This window comes from Ranitomeya imitator, chromosome 1 (assembly GCF_032444005.1).
Source record: "Ranitomeya imitator isolate aRanImi1 chromosome 1, aRanImi1.pri, whole genome shotgun sequence".
Classification (NCBI taxonomy): domain Eukaryota; kingdom Metazoa; phylum Chordata; class Amphibia; order Anura; family Dendrobatidae; genus Ranitomeya; species Ranitomeya imitator.
The window spans coordinates 817,793,938-817,813,758 of NC_091282.1; the positions used below are offsets into that span (position 1 = coordinate 817,793,938).

Genomic DNA, 19,821 nt, shown 5'->3' on the forward strand with positions numbered 1-19,821 from the left:
ATTCTGTTTAATATTAAGTGATACAATTAATATTAATATTAATATAAAATATTTATAATTAATATGTTAATATTAATATTGAGAAGAATTTATTTTCGCCTATTGGTTTGGTCCTCCACAACAATCTTTCATGTGGCCCCTTGGGAAAATGAATTGCCCACCCCTAATCTAAACGATTCAAAATTCTTACAAAAATCAAGCCTAAAAAAGATCCCACCATTACAAGAAAACAGATCAGGAAGGGATCTTAGGGATGTTAGTACAGTAGGATGCAAAACAAAATAACTTTTTACATAGGAAGACTTAAAAACAAGACACAAACATGGTGTCATTTGTACAATAAACAAGACAAATGGAATACTTTAATTCCAGAAAAAAAATAATATGATTTTTTTTGTAATACATTGATTGCTTGCATGGTGTTCATCTACTGGCTTACACATTGCACAAAGTTCCTAGGGAGTGGGTATCTTTGACAATTTCATTATTGTGCCTTATGCAACAATCCATCAGTCATGAACTGCTGATACTCCTCACTGTAAGCTCTGAGGTAGAGCATTTGACTATACCAAGTAGTGAGCAAAACACTGTATCATCTATCTCCCTCTGTTTTTTGCTGCATGTGGTTACATGGAGGCTGCAGGATGACCATCAGCTCACTTTTTCTCACCAGGGCAGCTCTCAATTGATCCTTCATACCTTCTATTTTCATCTCCAGTTCTTTCAATTCCAGCTCCTTTGTGTTGCAGGGTTGTCCATTTTCACATAAACAATCCTTAGTATTTACAGTCTCTAAATTAAAATGCACCCTTTTCTCTTGGCGAATTGGGGTGCGACGCAGATTATTCCATACAGACTGGGTTTCTGTGGCTGATTCTTTCTGGAGGTTGCAGCTGAAGGGAACAAATAATTGTACAATTGTTAGTGGAAATGCTGTACACATCAAGTAGAAAACTGGGCCCAAATTATATTTGAAGTTCTTTAAAGTTACTTTCAATTTTTGTATAATCAATGACTTTTTTTGTGCCAAATTCACGGTGAATGTGGTTCATGGATTTTGTGAAAAATAAATTCTCTATTTTTGTCTTGAACCTTTTTCAGAGAAAAACCATTGCATATTCCACAAAGTCCAAAAGTTTAGGCACACATAAAATCACTACAGGTCCACATTTGCAACAAATTCTAGGACTTTTCAAAAAGTCACAAATGATGAATCAGGTGAAAGATCTAGAAACAAGATTCATCAAGCATGCCGGAGTTTTGTATACTACAAATGCAACTCCAATCACTGGTGTGCACCATGCCAGAAATGCTATTGCCGTCACTCAGAAGAGGCGCCAAATTGATTAAGTGGTGTGCGCCTCTTATTGAATTCGGCACTCTGTACATCAGATAGATTGCTGTGCACTATGCCAGTCTTGATGAATTTGCCCCATAGAGTATAGTAAATACCACACCAAAAACTATTTTTTCCATTTGATTATGGTGGACTGAAAGGTATTTTGGAGTCCAAGACTGCATATCTTCATCTAATTTAAAGCTTTCACTGTTGCAATATACTCATCAGATGCCAAGTATCATGGCACAAAATCATTGCTGAAATTGGCAAGAATGCTTGCTTTATCTGTAAGCACAGTACAGTAGACCTGTGGCCATAGAAATGCAATGGAAAGGAAAATGAACATATTTACCAAGCAGCAACACATCTCATTATGTAAAGTTATTTATTATTATTTAAAGGCCTTCGGTTCAGTCTTGAACTGTGGCGATTTGATGGATGAATGCTCTGTAGGAAGATCGATCTTGTGCAAGCCTAGATAGGTCCACTAAGGTCTTCTCTGCTGTTATCTGGATTGTATCAAACCATTAGTTTGTTGGTCTTCCTCTTCGTTTGTTCCTTCTATTCTTTCAACCATGATGTCCTATTCCATTGATTGCTCTCTTCATATGATTGTCCAAAGAAGGCGAATCATAGCATGTTTATTCTTGTTTGAGTGAGATGTCTGGCTTGATTTGTTTCAAAATTGATTTGCTTGTTCTTCTTGCCATCCATGGTATTGTTAACATCCTTCTCCAGCATCATATTTAGAAGGCGACGATTCTTATTCTGTCTTGCTTTTTTATCGTCCAGCTTTCACTTCCTTATATTACCTCAGAAAAGACCAAATATGAATGAGCTGTGTCTTCCTCACTAATGAAATGTTCCTTGAATTGAAGACCATGTCCACTGACTTCATTGTTTATTTGCCTATAGCTATTCTCATATTGACTTCCGGTGGTATCGATGCATCTTGAGTTATCATCGATTTCAGTAGTTTGAAGTTCTTTACAACTTCCAGTGCATCGCTGTCCATCTCAAATCTGTCCCAGTCATACCTGGCAATAGTCAATAACTTTGTCTTTGTGCTGAGTAGTAGTCCCATATTCGAGCTTTCCATCTTGATACTCCATAATAAGTCCTTCATCCTATCTACGCTTATTGCTATTAATGTTGTATCTTCTACATATTTAAGAATGTTGATGATTCGTCCAGCAATTTTGATTCCTTCTTTTTGGCAAGACCAGGCTTCCTGAAAATAGCTTCTACATATAAACAGAAGAGAAATGGTGACAGGATGCAGCCTTGCCTGATGCCTCTCTCTGCTTTTCTGCTTGGAAAATTGCTGTGTTGCAGTGTTCCGTTCGGACTGTTGCTTCTTGGCCTATATAAAGGTTACTTATGAGACTGATCAGATGATTTAGTACCCCCATATCTTTCATGGTATTCCAAAGTTTCTAGTAATCAACACAGTTGAGGGCTTTGCAGTAGCCGATGTAGCAAATATACATCTTCTTGTTGTATCCTTTGGCCTTTTCCACTATCCATCTGATGTTAACAATCTCATTCCTTGCTTCTCTTCCCTTTCTGAATTTTGTCTGCTACTCTGGCAGCTCTTTGTCACAGTAAGGCTAGGTTCACATTGCGTTAAAGCAGCCCATTCAAAACATGCGTTAAACGGGCTGCGTTAAGGCAAGTGCTGACATGTCTGCAGCCCGCGTCCCAGAGTCCGTCACTCAATGATGGCACATCGCTAGTGCACACCCATTTTCGGTGTAACGCAGTCCGTCTAACGGACTTTTAAAACGTAATGTGAACCCAGCCTAAGGCTGTAACTGTATTTGTAGGATTTTAAGTAGTATTTTGCTGGCATGAGGTAAGAGCGCAATAGCCCAATAGTTTCGACAATCGGTAGCATCTCCCTTCTTCATAGTAGGCCATTCAATTGGGCCATTTACCAGTTATGCATTTCTGTTGACATACAGTGGCTATGGAAAGTATTCATAATCCTTTAAATTTTTCACTCTTTGTTTCATTGCAGCCATTTGGTAAATTCAAAAAAGGTCATTTTTTTCTCATTAATGTACACACTGCACCCCATCTTGACTGAAAAAAAACATAAATGTAGTAATTTTTGCAAATTTATTAAAAAAGAAAAACTGAAATATCATATGGTAATAAGTATTAAGACCCTTTGCTCAGTATTGAGTAGAAGCACCCTTTTAAGCTAGTACAGCCATGAGTCCTCTTGGGAATGATGCAACAAGTTTTTCACACCTGGACTTGGGGATCCTCTGCCATTCTTCCTTGCAGATCCTCTTCAGTTCTGTCAGGTTGGATGGTAAGCGTTGGTGGACAGCCATTTTCAGGTCTCTCCAGAGATGCCCAAATGGGTTTAGGTCAGGGCTCTAGCTGGGCCAGTCAAGACTGGTCACAGAGTTGTTCTGAAGCCACTCCTTTGTTATTTTAGCTGTGTGCTTAGGGTCATTGTATTGTTGGAAGGTGAACCTTCGGCCAAAGTCTGAGGTCCAGAGCACTCTGGAAGGATTTTTCATCCAATATATCTCTGTACCTGGCCACATTCATGTTTCCTTCAATGACAACCAGTCATCTTGTCCCTGCAGCTGAAAAACACTCCCATAGCATGATGCTGTCACCACCATGTTTCACTGTTGAGATTGTATTGGGCAGGTGATGAGCAGTGCCTGGTTTTCTCCACACATACCGCTTAGAATTATCACCAAAAAGGTCTATCACCATCTCATCAGACCAGAGAATCTTATTTCTCATAGTCTGTGAGTCCTTCATGTGTTTTTTTCTTTAGAAAACTCTATGCGGGCTTTCATATGTCTTGCACTGAGGAGTGGCTTCCGTTGGGCCACTCTGCCATAAAGGCCCGACTGGTGGGGGGCTGCAGTGATAGTTGACTTTGTGGAACTTTCTCCCATCTCCCTACTGCCTCTCTGGAGCTCAGCCACAGTAATATTGGGGTTCTTCATTACCTCTCTCACCAAGGCTCTTCTCCCATGATTGCTTAGTTTGGCAGGATGGCCAGGTCTAAGAAGACTTCTGGTGGTCCCAAACTTCTTCCATTTAAGGATTATGGAGGCCACTGTGCTCTTAGGAACCTTAAGTACTGCAGAAAATCTGTTGTAACCTTGGCCAGATCTGTGCCTTGCCACAATTCTGTCTCTGAGCTCCTTGGCCAGTTCCTTTGACCTCAGGATTCTCATTTGGTCTGATATGCACTGTGAGCTGTGAGGTCTTATATAGAGTGTTGTGTGCCTTTCCACATGTCCTATCAGTTTAGTTGACGATGTCTAGTTTGTCTTGGCTCATGGTTCGTACATTCCAAGTTCTGAACTGTATGATATCCCTACTGCTTTTGATTTTCTATTTTGAAAAAGTGATATCTGCACCAAGATGTCCTTGAGGCTTTGATCCTGGCGCATCATGTGCATTATCCATACTCAGGGCAACCACCTGCTCAGTAGCTTGTTGAGTGCCTTCCAATGTAGGGATGCATCTTCCAGCACTATTTTGAGTTCCATTAGTTGTACTCTCCAACAAGTTCTCTGCATATTACAAAATTAGATTGTCAGGCCTTTCTTCTGTGCAGTAATGTGGTACTTGTAAAGGAGCCACACTGAATCACCTTTGCACACGTGGTAAAAATTGTTGGTAATCCTCATTTAATGACAGAAAAACCTACAATGGTCACAGAAATAACTTGAATATGACAAAAAGTAATAATAAATTCAAAATCTATAAAAATTAACAAATGAAAGTCAGACATTGCTTTTCAACCATGCTTCCACAGCATAAAAAATATAAAACTCATGAAATAGGCCTGGACGGAAATGATGGTACCCCTGAAAATAATGTGACAAAAGGGACATGTTAAATCAATCCACAGAATAAAAAAAATAAAACTCATGAAATAGGCCTGGACAGAAATGATGGTACCCCTGAAAATAATGTGACCAAAGGGATATGTTAAATCAAGATGTGTTCACTAACTAGCATCACAGGTGCCTACAATTTTGGAATCAGTGAGTGGGCCTGTATATAGGGCTACAGATACTCACTGTGCTGTTTGGTGATATGGTATGTATCACACTCAACATGGATCAGAGGAAGCGAAGGAAAGGGCTGTCTCAGTATATTAGAAAGATAATTGTTTACATGTTTAGAAAACATGTTAATGGTAAAAAGTTATAAGAACATCTCCAAGCAGCTTGATGTTCCTGTGACTACAGTTGCACATATTATTCAGAAATTTAAGATCCATGGGACTGTAGCCATCTTTCCTGGATGTAGGAAGGAGGAAAATTGATGACAAATCAAAGACATGGATAATACGTATGGTAACAAAGGAGCCCAGAAAAACTTCTAAACTGATTAAAGGTGAACTTCAAGCTCAAGGAACATCAGTGTCAGATTGCAACATCTGTTGTTGTCTGAGCCAAAGTGGACTTCATGGGTGACGACCAAAGAGGACATCATTGTTGAAAAAAAATCATAAAAAAGCCAGACTGGAATTTGTCAAACTTTATATTGACAAGCCACAAAGCTTCTGGGAGAATGTCCTATGGACAGATGAGACAAAAATGAAACTTTTTGACAAGGCACATCAGCTTTGTGTGCACAGATGGAAAAATGAAGCATATAAAGAAAAGAACACTGTCCCTACTGTGAAAATGGAGGAGGTTCTGTTATGTTCTGGGGCTACTTTGCTGCATCTGGCACAGGGTGTCTAGAATCTGTGCAGGGTACAATGAAATCTCAAGACTATCAAGGGATTCTAGAGAGAAATGTGCTGCCCAGTGTTAGAAACCTTGGTCTCAGTCGCAGGTCAAGGGTCTTGCAACAGGATAATGACCCAAAACACACAGCTTTTGAGTTCTGATTTTTCCTCCACTTCTTCCTAGAGCCATAACTCTATTGAGATGATGGAGCTGTGCTGTGCAGCTCCGTAACTTGTTAGTTCAGGCAGCTGCTGACACTGAGAATAGATGATTGGTGGGGGTGCCTATGTCGTATCATCAATATGGTGGACACCCTCTTTAACACCTTCATTAAAAATCATATCATATCTATTTGACATGATGAAACCACTGTGACACTACAGTTGCAATAGAGCATTACAGGAATAAGTACTTTTGAATTTAGTCGAGTGTGACTATTAATTTTCCTCTCTATCTAGGGATACAATAGAAAAAAACGTACCGTTTGTCAGGTTTTGGGAGCTTCACATCTTGGTCTTCACTAGCCATGTTCAAAGCCCAATGTATTCTCTGTGAATAAGAACAACAAATACATCATCGCACAGAAAGGTGTAGTTTTGTTTTCTAAAGAATTTATTTTATTGCTAAGTTATCCACCAACCTTGTGCCACAACACTATCATAATACAAAAAGTATAGAAGACTTTTTTCACCTTCCAATTTCATTTTACAATTCCGACCAGTGTCACTTTATATGAGATAATAAGTAGTGATGAACGAATTTTTTTGAAAAATGATCACCAAAATCATCACGAATATGATACATTTTGTTTCGTGATCAGAACCAAGCAAAATTTTTGAAAATCGAAAATATTCGGTAAAAAGTGAGGTGGTGTATGATGAGCGTGTTTGATGAGGGTAGGGGGTTGGCAGTGCTCAGAGAAGCTAGCCAATCAGGGTGCAGGAAACATCCTCAATGTCCTGACACAAAGGCTCGTGTCATTGGCTGCTGAAATCACCTGTTCCCCTCCATATAAAGAGCGGACATCTTGTTTTAGCACCATTTTGACACTGTAGCAGCACAGAGAGGCTGTTCCTGACACTGGGACTGTTTGCTGATATATTTTAGCTTTTTATCTAGGCTGTTGTTTTTAAGTCCGATAGTTTAGATAGCTAGTGTCCTGGGTGGCTGTGAAATCGACCTTCCAGTAGATTTTTTTTCTTTTTGTGCCATTACTGAGGTCCACAGACAAAAACAGCAGTGTACATTTCATAGAAGTGTGTTCTGCACTGCTTCTACTGTGCTCCATGCACGACATTTCTAAATCTTATTTTTTCACTTGCTAAATGTGATTCAGAAAAGCATATGCCACCTTATCATTTAGTGGTGTGGTGATATTGGTCTGTGATTTGAGCTGTTGGCCAGTTTCTACAGTGATTCAGCATGCCATATCTCACCTTGTTATTTAGTTGTGGTGAAATTCAACTGCCTGCATCGCTCATGCAGATTAAAACAAAAATTCTGTTGCTAGACGTGATACAGCCCGCCATATCCCACATTGTAATTTTGTGGCGGTGAAATTAAGCTGTCTGCAAAACTCATGCACATTAAAACATTTTTTTTTCTGTTGCCAAATGTGGTACAGCCCACCATATCCCATATTGTAACTTTCTGGCGGTGAAATTAAGCTGTCTGCAGAGCTAATGCACATTAAAAAAAAATTAAAACATTCTGTTGCTAAATGTGATATAGCCCGCCATATCCCACATTGTAATTTTGTGGTGGTGAAATTAAACTGTCTGCAGAGCTCACTCACGTAGAAAAAATAATTATGTTGCTAAATGTGATACAGCCTGCCATATCCCACAGCAAAATTTTGTGACAGTTAAATTGTTCTGTGTGTAGAGCTGTTGCACAGTTAAAAAATTTGGGGGGGCAGTTGGTAACGTGATTCAGCACACCATATATCAGCTTGTCATTTAGTGTCAGTGGAATTCAACTGTTTGCATAGCTCATGCAGATTGAAAAACAAGTTATTTTTTGGTTGCTAAAAGTGATATAGCCCGACATATCTCACCTTGTCATTTAGTGGTGGTGAATCTGTTGTGTGTGCAGAGCTGTTGCACATAAAAAAAATATATACTTTTTTTTACAAACGTGATACAGCAGGCTAGATCCGAGTTTGAAATTGTTTGGAGCATATCTTCTAGGTTATACAGGCCCCATCCACAGTAAAAACAAATTTATTCAGTTATTAAATTTGCACCAGCAAAAACAGAGTCCAAGTCATGTGGTGAGCGAATGGAGAGGATGGTGCAGGAGTATCAAGAACTGAATATCAATACCATCAGGGAAGGTTTGGACCCTTTCACTCTTTGGTCTTCAAAAAATGGAACACTACTCGCATTTCATGCCTTCCTCAATTCCACCTGAAATGGCCTAACGTTTACTGTACAGCATGACTTTAACCAATTCAATTTCATAGAAATTTTAGTCAATAAGACATCTCCTGGTACACTAATCACGGACCATTTTGTTAAGGCCACAAATCGGAACAACTTGCTGCACTTTGAGAGTTTCCATCCACATTCAGGCATGAGGTCAATTCCCATCTCTCAGTTTCAACGCATTAAACGCATTGTTAGAGACGAATCAGTACGGCTTAAATGCCTTGATAAGATGCAGGCCAAATTTTCAGATAGGGGTTATCCCACAAAAGTACTTCATGACTGCTGCATTGCAATTCCCAAAAACGTTCCTGTAAGTCCTAATCGCATACCTATTATTCACACTTATCATCCTTTCGCCTTCCGGAAACATTGGAGCATTTTAAGAACAGGTTATCCTGACGTACCAGAATTTAAACAACCCTTCTTACCATGTTTTAAACGACCCAGTAATCTTAAAAATAAACTAGTCAGAGCAGACATAGGCTCTGCAGTAAGGGTTCCTAGGCAGCAATTGTTATGTACCCAGAGACGTGGCACATTTCCCTGCTTACAGTGTCAACAGTGCAACAAGATGCTTAACCCCTTACCGGCATCGGACGTACTATACCGTCCGATGCCGGCTCCCCTGCTTTGATGCAGGGCTCCGCGGTGAGCCCGCACCAAAGCCGGGACATGTCAGCTGTTTTGAACAGCTGACATGTGCCCGTAATAGGTGCTGGCAGAATCGCGATCTGCCCGCACCTATTAACTAGTTAAATGCCGCTGTCAAACGCAGACAGCGGCATTTAACTACCGCTTCCGGCCGGGCGGCCGGAAATGACGTCATCGCCGACCCCGTCACATGATCGGGGGTCGGCGATGCGTCTGGATGGTAACCATAGAGGTCCTAGAGACCTCTATGGTTACTGATCGCCCGTCGCTGTGAGCGCCACCCTGTGGTCGGCGCTCACAGCACACGTGCAATTCTGCTACATAGCAGCGATCAGCAGATCGCTGCTATGTAGCAGAGGCGATCGTGCTGTGCCTGCTTCTAGACTCCCATGGAGGCTATTGAAGCATGGCAAAAGTTAAAAAAAAAAGTTTAAAAAAATGTGAAAAAAATAAAAAAAACATAAAAGTTTAAATCACCCCCCTTTCGCCCCAATCAAAATAAATCAATAAAAAAAATATCAAATCTACGCATATTTGGTATCGCCGCGCTCAGAATCGCCCGATCTATCAATTAAAAAAAAGTATTAACCTGATCGCTAAACAGCGTAGCGGGAAAAAAATTCGAAACGCCAGAATTACGTTTTTTTGGTCGCCGCGACATTGCATTAAAATGCAATAACGGGCGATCAAAAGAACGTATCTGCACCGAAATGCTATCATTAAAAACGTCATCTCGGCACGCAAAAAATAAGCCCTCAACCGACTCCAGATCATGAAAAATGGAGACGCTACGAGTATCGGAAAATGGCGCAATTTTTTTTTTTTTTTTTTTAGCAAAGTTTGGAATTTTTTTTCACCACTTAGATAAAAAATAACCTAGTCATGTTTGGTGTCTATGAACTCGTAATGACCTGGAGAATCATAATGGCAGGTCATTTTTAGCATTTAGTGAACCTAGCAAAAAAGCCAAACAAAAAACAAGTGTGTGATTGCACTTTTTTTGCAATTTCACCGCACTTGAAATTTTTTTCCCGTTTTCTAGTACACGACATGCTAAAACCAATGATGTCGTTCAAAAGTACAACTCGTCCCGCAAAAAATAAGCCCTCACATGGCCAAATTGACAGAAAAATAAAAAAGTTATGGCTCTGGGAAGGAGGGGAGCGAAAAATGAACACGGAAAATTGAAAAATCCCCCGGTCATGAAGGGGTTAAAGGGGATAAGATACACCACCCACACAAGCAGGTATGGACTGGGGCTGAAATTCAGCCAAGGCATTTGAAATCACACAGACCCATGTTGTCCCCGTCCCAAGCACCAGATAGAATATATTATTAATATTACCCTGGATGGAGAAAAGCAAGATTTACTACAAGACCAATATTTCTAATGATACCCGTGGCCTGGTGGGGTAAGTGACTCAGCGACTTTGTGCTTTATCAAAACTTTTAACAGTATGGGTGTCTTGAAAACACCGATTATGTTACAATGTAGCAGACAAGCCAGCCCACAGCCAGACAGGCCCTTCTGGCATTTGCCAGAACTGCCAGATGGCCAGTCCGGCCCTGCACACACGGGAAAGATTTTTGCGTTCTGCGATATTTTTACATGTGACTCCAGCTTTGTGGTGTATCTCATTAAGTGTCCATGCGGTCTTGTATATGTTGTGGAGACCACCCAGCATATACGAGACCGCATCTCTAAACATAAGTCTACCATCAGATGTAAGAATCTATTGCTGCCCATTCCACAACACTTTGTCACCATGGGTCATGCGGTTTCTCAATTAAGATTCCAAGTGATTGAACATATCCCTGCACTGCATCGAGGAGGGGATTGACCACGCCTCCTTAAATGGAGGGAGGCGTATTGTATACAATCTCTCTCTCCCAAAGGTCTTAACAAGGAGTACAATATTCATTCTTTTACATAATTTATGAGATACCAGGGTAGGTGCACAATACAGTTGCACTCTGTGGTACTTTTGATTTGCTTTTGCTATTTCACATTGTCCTCTTGGTCACATTTAATGATTTGATTTCATGTTGTCCTTGCATTGGTTCTTGTATAGATCCATCTACTTTACATGTATATACAATACAATAGGTCCAACTATTGTAATGAAAATGTACTGTTTATTAATTACCATCTTCACTGTGATAACATTACTCATCCTCTGATGTGGCACGGGGAGCATGCCTCCTGAAGAAGCAGTGCGAAACGCGCGTCGGGGCAGAGGGACGTCGAGGACTTCACCCGTGTGACTGACCTTCAGGTAATTCACCCATGTCTGCACAAAACATAGTGCCTATTGTTTAGAGTCATGTGCCACATCAGAGGATGAGTATAGCCCACCCCAGAATAGTATGGAAACATGAGCACGTTTCAATAAATGATTTTTTCATCACATGTACCACACATATTGGTTGTTTTGTGCATATGACATATATTGTACCGCTGTGTTTTCATGCCAGTATTCTGTGTCGGTCCACTGTTGGGATGTAGCCTATGGCATTTTTTGTCCCTCATCTTCATGGTCCAGTACCCTCTATTTCCATTAATATACAGTGGGGCAAAAAAGTATTTAGTCAGTCAGCAATAGTGCAAGTTCCACCACTTAAAAAGATGAGAGGCGTCTGTAATTTACATCATAGGTAGACCTCAACTATGGGGGACAAACTGAGAAAAAAAAATCCAGAAAATCACATTGTATGTTTTTTTAACATTTTATTTGCATATTATGGTGGAAAATAAGTATTTGGTCAGAAACAAACAATCAAGATTTCTGGCTCTCACAGACCTGTAACTTCTTCTTTAAGAGTCTCCTCTTTCCTCCACTCATTACCTGTAGTAATGGCACCTGTTTAAACTTGTTATCAGTATAAAAAGACACCTGTGCACACCCTCAAACAGTCTGACTCCAAACTCCACTATGGTGAAGACCAAAGAGCTGTGAAAGGACACCAGAAACAAAATTGTAGCCCTGCACCAGGCTGGGAAGACTGAATCTGCAACAGCCAACCAGCTTGGAGTGAAGAAATCAACAGTGGGAGCAATAATTAGAAAATGGAAGACATACAAGACCACTGATAATCTCCCTCGATCTGGGGCTCCACGCAAAATCCCACCCCGTGGGGTCAGAATGATCACAAGAACGGTGAGCAAAAACCCCAGAACCACGCGGGGGGACCTAGTGAATGAACTGCAGAGAGCTAGGACCAATGTAACAAGGCCTACCATAAGTAACACACTACGCCACCATGGACTCAGATCCTGCAGTGCCAGACGTGTCCCACTGCTTAAGCCAGTACATGTCCAGGCCCGTCTGAAGTTTGCTAGAGAGCATTTGGATGATCCAGAGGAGTTTTGGGAGAATGTCCTACGGTCTGATGAAACCAAACTGGAACTGTTTGGTAGAAACACAACTTGTCGTGTTTGGAGGAAAAAGAATACTGAGTTGCATCCATCAAACACCATACCTACTGTAAAGCATGGTGGTGGAAACATCATGCTTTGGGGCTGTTTCTCTGCAAAGGGGCCAGGACGACTGATCCGGGTACATGAAAGAATGAATGGGGCCATGTATCGTGAGATTTTGAGTGCAAACCTCCTTCCATCAGCAAGGGCATTGAAGATGAAACGTGGCTGGGTCTTTCAACATGACAATGATCCAAAGCACACCGCCAGGGCAACGAAGGAGTGGCTTCGTAAGAAGCATTTCAAGGTCCTGGAGTGGCCTAGCCAGCCTCCAGATCTCAACCCTATAGAAAACCTTTGGAGGGAGTTGAAAGTCCGTGTTGCCAAGCGAAAAGCCAAAAACATTACTGCTCTAGAGGAGATCTGCATGGAGGAATGGGCCAACATACCAACAACAGTGTGTGGCAACCTTGTGAAGACTTACAGAAAACGTTTGACCTCTGTCATTGCCAACAAAGGATATATTACAAAGTATTGAGATGAAATTTTGTTTCTGACCAAATACTTATTTTCCACCATAATATGCAAATAAAATGTTAAAAAAACAGACAATGTGATTTTCTGGATTTTTTTTTCCCTCAGTTTGTCTCTCATAGTTGAGGTCTACCTATGATGTAAATTACAGACGCCTCTCATCTTTTTAAGTGGTGGAACTTGCACTATTGCTGACTGACTAAATACTTTTTTGCCCCACTGTACCTTGTGTTGTAAATTCTGTGGCTGAATTCACTCCTGTGGTCACAAGTGGTACTGCAGCTTCTGAGCTTCCTCCCTCAGGTGTTCTGGTGAGCTCGTTAACTGCTTCATTACTTAACTCCGCCTGATGCTGCTATCCTTGCTCCTTGTCAATGTTCCAGTCTTGGATCTGAGCTTCTCCTGATTGTTCTTGTGACCTGCTGCTCTGTATAGCTAAGTGCTTTTTGCTTTTTTGTTGCTTTTTTTTTCTGTCCAGCTTGTCTTTTGTTTTGCTGGAAGCTCTGAGACGCAAAGGGTGTACCGCCGTGCCGTTAGTTCGGCACGGTGGGTTTTTTTGCCCCTTTGCGTGGTTTTGCTTTAGGGTTTTTTGTAGACTGCAAAGTTCGCTTTACTGTCCTCGCTCTGTCCTAGAATATCGGGCACCACTTTGCTGAATCTATTTCATCCCTACGTTTTGTCTTTTCATCTTACTCACAGTCATTATATGTGGGGGGCTGCCTTTTCCTTTGGGGAATTTCTCTGGGGCAAGTCAGGCCTATTTTTCTATCTTCAGGCTAGCTAGTTTCTTAGGCTGTGCCGAGTTGCCTAGGTAGTTGTTAGGCGCAATCCACAGCCGCTTTTAGTTGTGTTTAGGATAGGATCAGGTGTGTAGTCTACAGAGTTTCCACGTCTCAGAGCTCGTTCTTGTATTTTTGGGTATTTGTCAGATCACTGTGTGCGCTCTGATCGCTAAGCACACTGTGTTTCTGGATTGCCTTCATAACACCTGTCATTAGCAAACATAACAACCTTGTTTTTTTAAGAGTTATTTTCTCAATAAACTGTTAGTTTTTATCAGTACCATGGTCTAGGTCACTTTATTTCTATTTGTGTGATCAAACCTCACGTGGTATGTGCAAATAGAGGTAGAAAAAGATTATCAAGCAGTAATTACCCAAACATAGATGTGCAACCGGGTCCCCTACGTGTGTTTCCGCGCTTGCCTTCTTCCAGGGGCGTCAATGTTTAATGTGCAATTATTTGTCACTGGCTACCTAATAAACTTTTGTATTTTATATACCTTATATACTCGAGTATAAGCCGACCTGAGTATAAGCCGACCCCCTAATTTTGCCACAAAAAACTGGGAAAACTTAATGACTCGAGTATAAGCCTAGGGTGGAACATGCAGCAGCTACCGGTAAATGTCAAAAGTAAAAATAGATACCAATAAAAGTAAAATTAATTGAGACATCAGTAGGTTAAGTGTTGTTGAATATCCATATTGAATCAGGAGCCCCATACGAGGGGTGATCCAAAAGTAATGATAATCGGTTATTTCTATTGCACACAGAAATTAAAATAAAATGTTTTCTTCTCTCTTAGGTACCCACTAGTCCAGGAAAAAAAAATCACTTAAATAGACCACGATTCCCGGGAGCTACATTCATTTGAATATGAACTGCCGAGGAGTGAACATCAAAATGGAAAAAAAACGAGCTCAGAGCTGTCATCAAATACCTCTGCTTGAAAAAAATGACTACCAAAGACATACACAGCGACTTGGTGGAAACATTGGGGGACTCTTCTCCTCCATATTCCCCAGTTGCATGCTGGGCCAAGGAATTTAAGCTGGGAAGAACATCGACGGAAGATGAACATCGTGAAGGACGCCCATCCACGTCCCTCAATGAAGAAAACGTGAAAAAAGTTGAAGAAGTTGTATTGGCAGATCGAAGAGTGACTATCAGGCGTGTAGCTGAGGTCACAGGGATCTCATATGGCAGTATTCAACGAATCCTTGCTAAATAATTGCATATGAGAAAGGTCTCTGCGCGTTGGGTGCCAAAAAATGTTAACCGACAAGCAAAAGAAGAAACGAGTTGACATTTCAATAGCAAATCTCGAAAAGTTCCAAGCAGACAAGGAAAATTTTTTGTCACGTTTTTTGACCATGGACAAGACCTTGATCCACCACTTTGATCCCGAAACTAAACAACAATCGATGACGTGGAAACGAGCCGATGAACCGACGCCGAAGAAATTCAAAGTGTCAAGCTCAGCAGGGAAGGTTATGGCGTCCGTTTTTTGGGACGCTGAAGGAATTATTATGGTGGACTATTTGGAGAAGGGAGCCACTATTACGGGCTCCTACTACGCAGAACAAATAAGAAGATTGTGGGAGGCTATCAAGGAGAAAAGGCGCGGCAAACTGCAGGCTGGAGTGCTGTTTCACCAAGATAACGCGCCGGCTCACAAAGCTGCAGTTGCCATGGCTACCATTCAAGATGCGGGCTTTGAACGGGTGGAACACCCCCCCTACTGGCCAGATCTAGCCCCCAGTGACTTCTTTCTCTTTCCTCGGCTCAAGGAACACCTCCGGGGCAAGAAATTTGATGACAATAGCGACGTGATAACCGCTGTTGGGGATTTTTTTGAGGGTCAAGATCAAGAATTTTTTCTAAGGGGCTAAATGTATAGACTTGTTAGGAGACTATGTAAAAAAAAAAATTGACTATATTCATTGTGTTTAGTATTGATTATCATTACTTTTGGATCGTATAATGCTCCATAAAGTTTATGATGGCCCCATAAGATGCTCCATATTAAAATATGCCCCATATAATCCTGCATAAAGGTTAATAATGGCCCCATAAGATGCTCAATAGACGCATTTGCCCAATATAATGCTGCACAAATGTTGATTATGGCTCCATAAGATGCTCCATACAGACATTTGCCCCATATAATGCTGCACAAACGTTAATTATGGCCCCATAAGATGCTCCATAAAGATATTTGCCCCATATAGTGCTGCAGAAACGTTATGGCCCCATAAGATACTCCATGCAGACATTTGCCCCATATAGTGCTGCACAAACGTTGATTATGGCCCCATAAGATGCTCCATACAGACATTTGCCCCATATAATGCTGCACAAACGTTAATTATGGCCCCATAAGAGGCTCCATAAAGATATTTGCCCCATATAGTGCTGTACAAACGTTATGGCCCCATAAGATACTCCATGCAGGCATTTGCCCCATATAATGCTGCACAAACGTTGATTATGGCCCCATAAGATGCTCCTTACAGACACTTGCCCCATATAGTGCTGCATAAACGTTATGGCCCCATACAGACACTTGCCCCATATAGTGCTGCACAAACGTTATGGCCCCATATAGTGCTGCACAAACGTTGATTATGGCCCCATATAGACACTTGTCCCATTTAGTGTAGCACAAACGTTGATTATGGCCCCATACAGACACTTGCCCCATATAGTGCTGCACAAACGTTATGGCCCCATACAGACACTTGCCCCATATAGTGCTGCACAAACATTGATTATGGCCCCATAAGATGCTCCATATAGACACTTGTCCCATTTGCTGTTGCTACGAAAAAAAAAAAATCACATACTCACCTCTGCATCGCTCAGGCCCCCGGCACTTTCAATATTCACCTGACTTCGTTCCGGTGCCGCTCCATCTTCAGCATCTTCTGCACTGACATTCAGGCAGAGGGCGCGCACTAACCACATCATCGTGCCCTCTGACCTGAGCGTCACTGCAGAAGACACTGAATAGCGGCGAGCACGCTTTTTTTCTACAGCTGCGCAGTGCATTCGGCACTTGCGCATGCGAGAAGCACTATGCCACCAACGGGAACATAAGCAAGATGTGGGGGAGAAACAGCGCTGTGACCACGCCCATCTGACCTGACCAGCCTGATTGACAGGCGAAAAAGGCCACTTTTGTAAGGTATTTCGGCAGCATAGGTAGGGAATCAGGGGACAAAAAATACCCTATTGTGAAGCACAGCTCAGGCCCTATTTAACGGTATTTTTATCTCCTACTGAAAAAACGGGGTGACAGGTTCCCTTTAAATGCATCTGTGTTTGCAGGACACTAGACTGTTCAGGTCTAAGTTGGGGAAAGTCCAACATCTATACTTTGATCCTTACTGGAGGTGCCAGGCGTGGGTGTGTGCTGTGGAGATCAAGGAGTCCTGGCCGGTGACTCGCCTGAACACTCAAAACAGTGCGCCGAAGCAAACGTGACGTTACACTCTTCAATGACATACGAGTGAGAGTATGGGGCTGACCCCTTACGCCTTTCAGAAATTAAACTATTTCATTCAACAGAGGGTATTGAAGGGGTGTTGCTCAATGCAATTATATAAATACATAATGCTTGCGGCTCCATCCAGTGTTGATCAAAAAATGCATATAAAATATTTTACACGTATCACATATATAATATAAAATATTTTATTAAATAATCCTAATATTTAAAAAGCATCCACAATACAATGGTGCAATTAATGCTTGCAGAGTGAGCACAGATGAAGACCTCTGCCTCTGCACCCTTCTGCACAGTTTTGAAATGGCTACTAAGATGGTTAGCGCTGACGAAGCCATCATTAGTATAACTATTCGAGCCATCCACTGAGGAGCATGCGGAAGGGATAACAATATCTCAAATTTCCGGACTGTCGTCGCACAGGTGGGTGCCATGGGAGGGTGGCTTTCAACAATCAAGGTGGCCTCATGGTACCAGACAAACTGTTAGTGAAGAAGCAGAAGCCGAGGAACAAATTGAGGAGAATGAGGTGATGGACGCGCAACAGTCAGGAGATGAACAGGATAATGATATGCTCTCTGTATTCCTTGGTTGGCAGGAAGGGACGTAGGAAGCAACCTTTAGTGTTACCCCCCATCAACACAGCATGGACTTAGACCTCATGGAATCGCCCGACACATGAGTGCCCTCTTGCTACACTATCTTCAACACGATGCCCGTATTCTTAGGATTAGACATAGTGCTGACTACTGGGCTGCCATTCTGTTAGATCCAAGGTACAAGAGTAAATTTAGCCAGATGCTTCCTCCCCTGGAAAGGGATGTGCGCATGCTGGAGTATCGAAATACACTTCTAGACAATCTTAAAAGTGGTTTTCCCTAAGACAGCAGTAAGGCACAAAGTGTGCATCCCAGTTATCGTCGTCCAACCCTGGGAACGTCAAGGCATCATCACCAAAACAGCAGCAGTGTAAGTGGCATAAGCAATTTCTGTATGTCGTTTAACACATTTTTTAGACCAGCCCGAACACCAGCAGAACAGAGTACAAGTCTGTCACGTTGTGAAAGATTAGAGAGGATGATGCAGGAGAATCTGGAGCTCAATATCAATGCCATTGGGGAGTTTGGACCCTTTTACATTTTGGTCTTCAAAAATGGAAGTGTGGCCTGATTCGTCTGTGACACCTGGGAGGTTTTGTCATTCACGGCAGCCAGCTTTCTCTTAGAATGTGTCTTCAGTGCTGCTGGTGGTGTCCTAAAGGATAAGTGCATTCAGCTGTCTCCTGAAACTGTAGACCACCTAACTTTCATAAAAATTAACAAGTCATGGATCTCCAATGACTTTTTCACTCTAGTCGCAGACTAGGCAGACTAGTCGATGGTGTAGTTTTTAGTGTCATGCATGGATCTCGCATTATTGCAGTCTGTGCCACCTTTGTGGTGACTTATTTGCCTGCTGCTGTTGCTACTGCTGCTGATGTTACAAACAATTTTTTGAAATGTGAAGACTCCAATTTGGTCTTGTGGGTTGCCTGTGACAGAAGGTGTGTGAGAGGCCTATAATACTGTTTCTACTCTGTGGAAACATTTCTCCTTGTGGAGATCGACATGCTAAGCATGCCGACATGAAGAGATTTAAAGCCGCAATGCTCCTCTGGGTAATATGCTAATTATGCAAATTGTCTCTTCAAAGAGGAAGAGAGCTAGAACTCTAGTGCCACCTATTGGAAGGTAGCAATCCTACAAGTCAAAATTTGACCCTTTAACGAGCCTTGTCACATGACTTAGGATAACAGCCAAACCAGAATCTCAATTTGCAGACACTGTGTTTCGGGGTACTGCCCCTAGTCAGTGCAAAGACCACCCCTGCAGCTCCCGTGCCCTTAGGTCCACTAGATTCTGTCGATCTTCTGTCCCCCTTAGGTCCACTAGATTCAGTCGATCTTCTGTCCAGCTTTCCTTGGAAGTAGTAAGAGCCATCCATAATTCTGCCTAGTTCAGGCCGTAAGCCCCAGATAATCCCAGATTGACCACTGAACTGTAAAGTGACTGCCCGCATGCTGATCTTGGCATCCCATATGTCTTTAATCCTCTCCACCCCTTGGCTTATCTGTCTCATCTAGTCATATCATCACCACACACTGATCTTTTTCAGAAAGTTCCTACACTCAAGTACACTACGCCTAATTCTAGCTCCTCCCAACCTTGAAAGTCCCTTGTGATGTGAGCATAACTTCTCCTAATAATACTGCACTATAGTGGCCCCTCCCCTTACTTCTACTAAACTGTGATTCCCATTTCTAACTACTATTTCTAACCCTACACTGTCCCTTTCAACACTGTACAGCATTATAAAACAGACAAGCAAGTTTATAATCATAAAATAGTATATTTGTCTTAAAGGGGAAGGGAGAAGTGCGACCAGACTCTGGCA

The 19,821-nt window shown here is 41.8% G+C and overlaps 1 protein-coding gene across 1 annotated transcript in view; it reads right to left on the reverse strand.

Moving 5' to 3' along the window:
• Positions 1-324: 324 nt before the first annotated feature.
• GRIN3B (glutamate ionotropic receptor NMDA type subunit 3B) overlaps positions 325-19,821 on the reverse strand; it is a 226,384-nt gene continuing 206,887 nt past the window's right edge. The window contains exons 8-9 of the mRNA XM_069740034.1: positions 6,548-6,615; positions 325-893 (exon numbers count right to left, since the gene is read on the reverse strand). Of these exons, the coding sequence (XP_069596135.1) occupies positions 593-893; positions 6,548-6,615 (369 nt within the window). The 3' untranslated portion in view covers positions 325-592. The remainder of the gene's footprint in view (positions 894-6,547; positions 6,616-19,821) is intronic.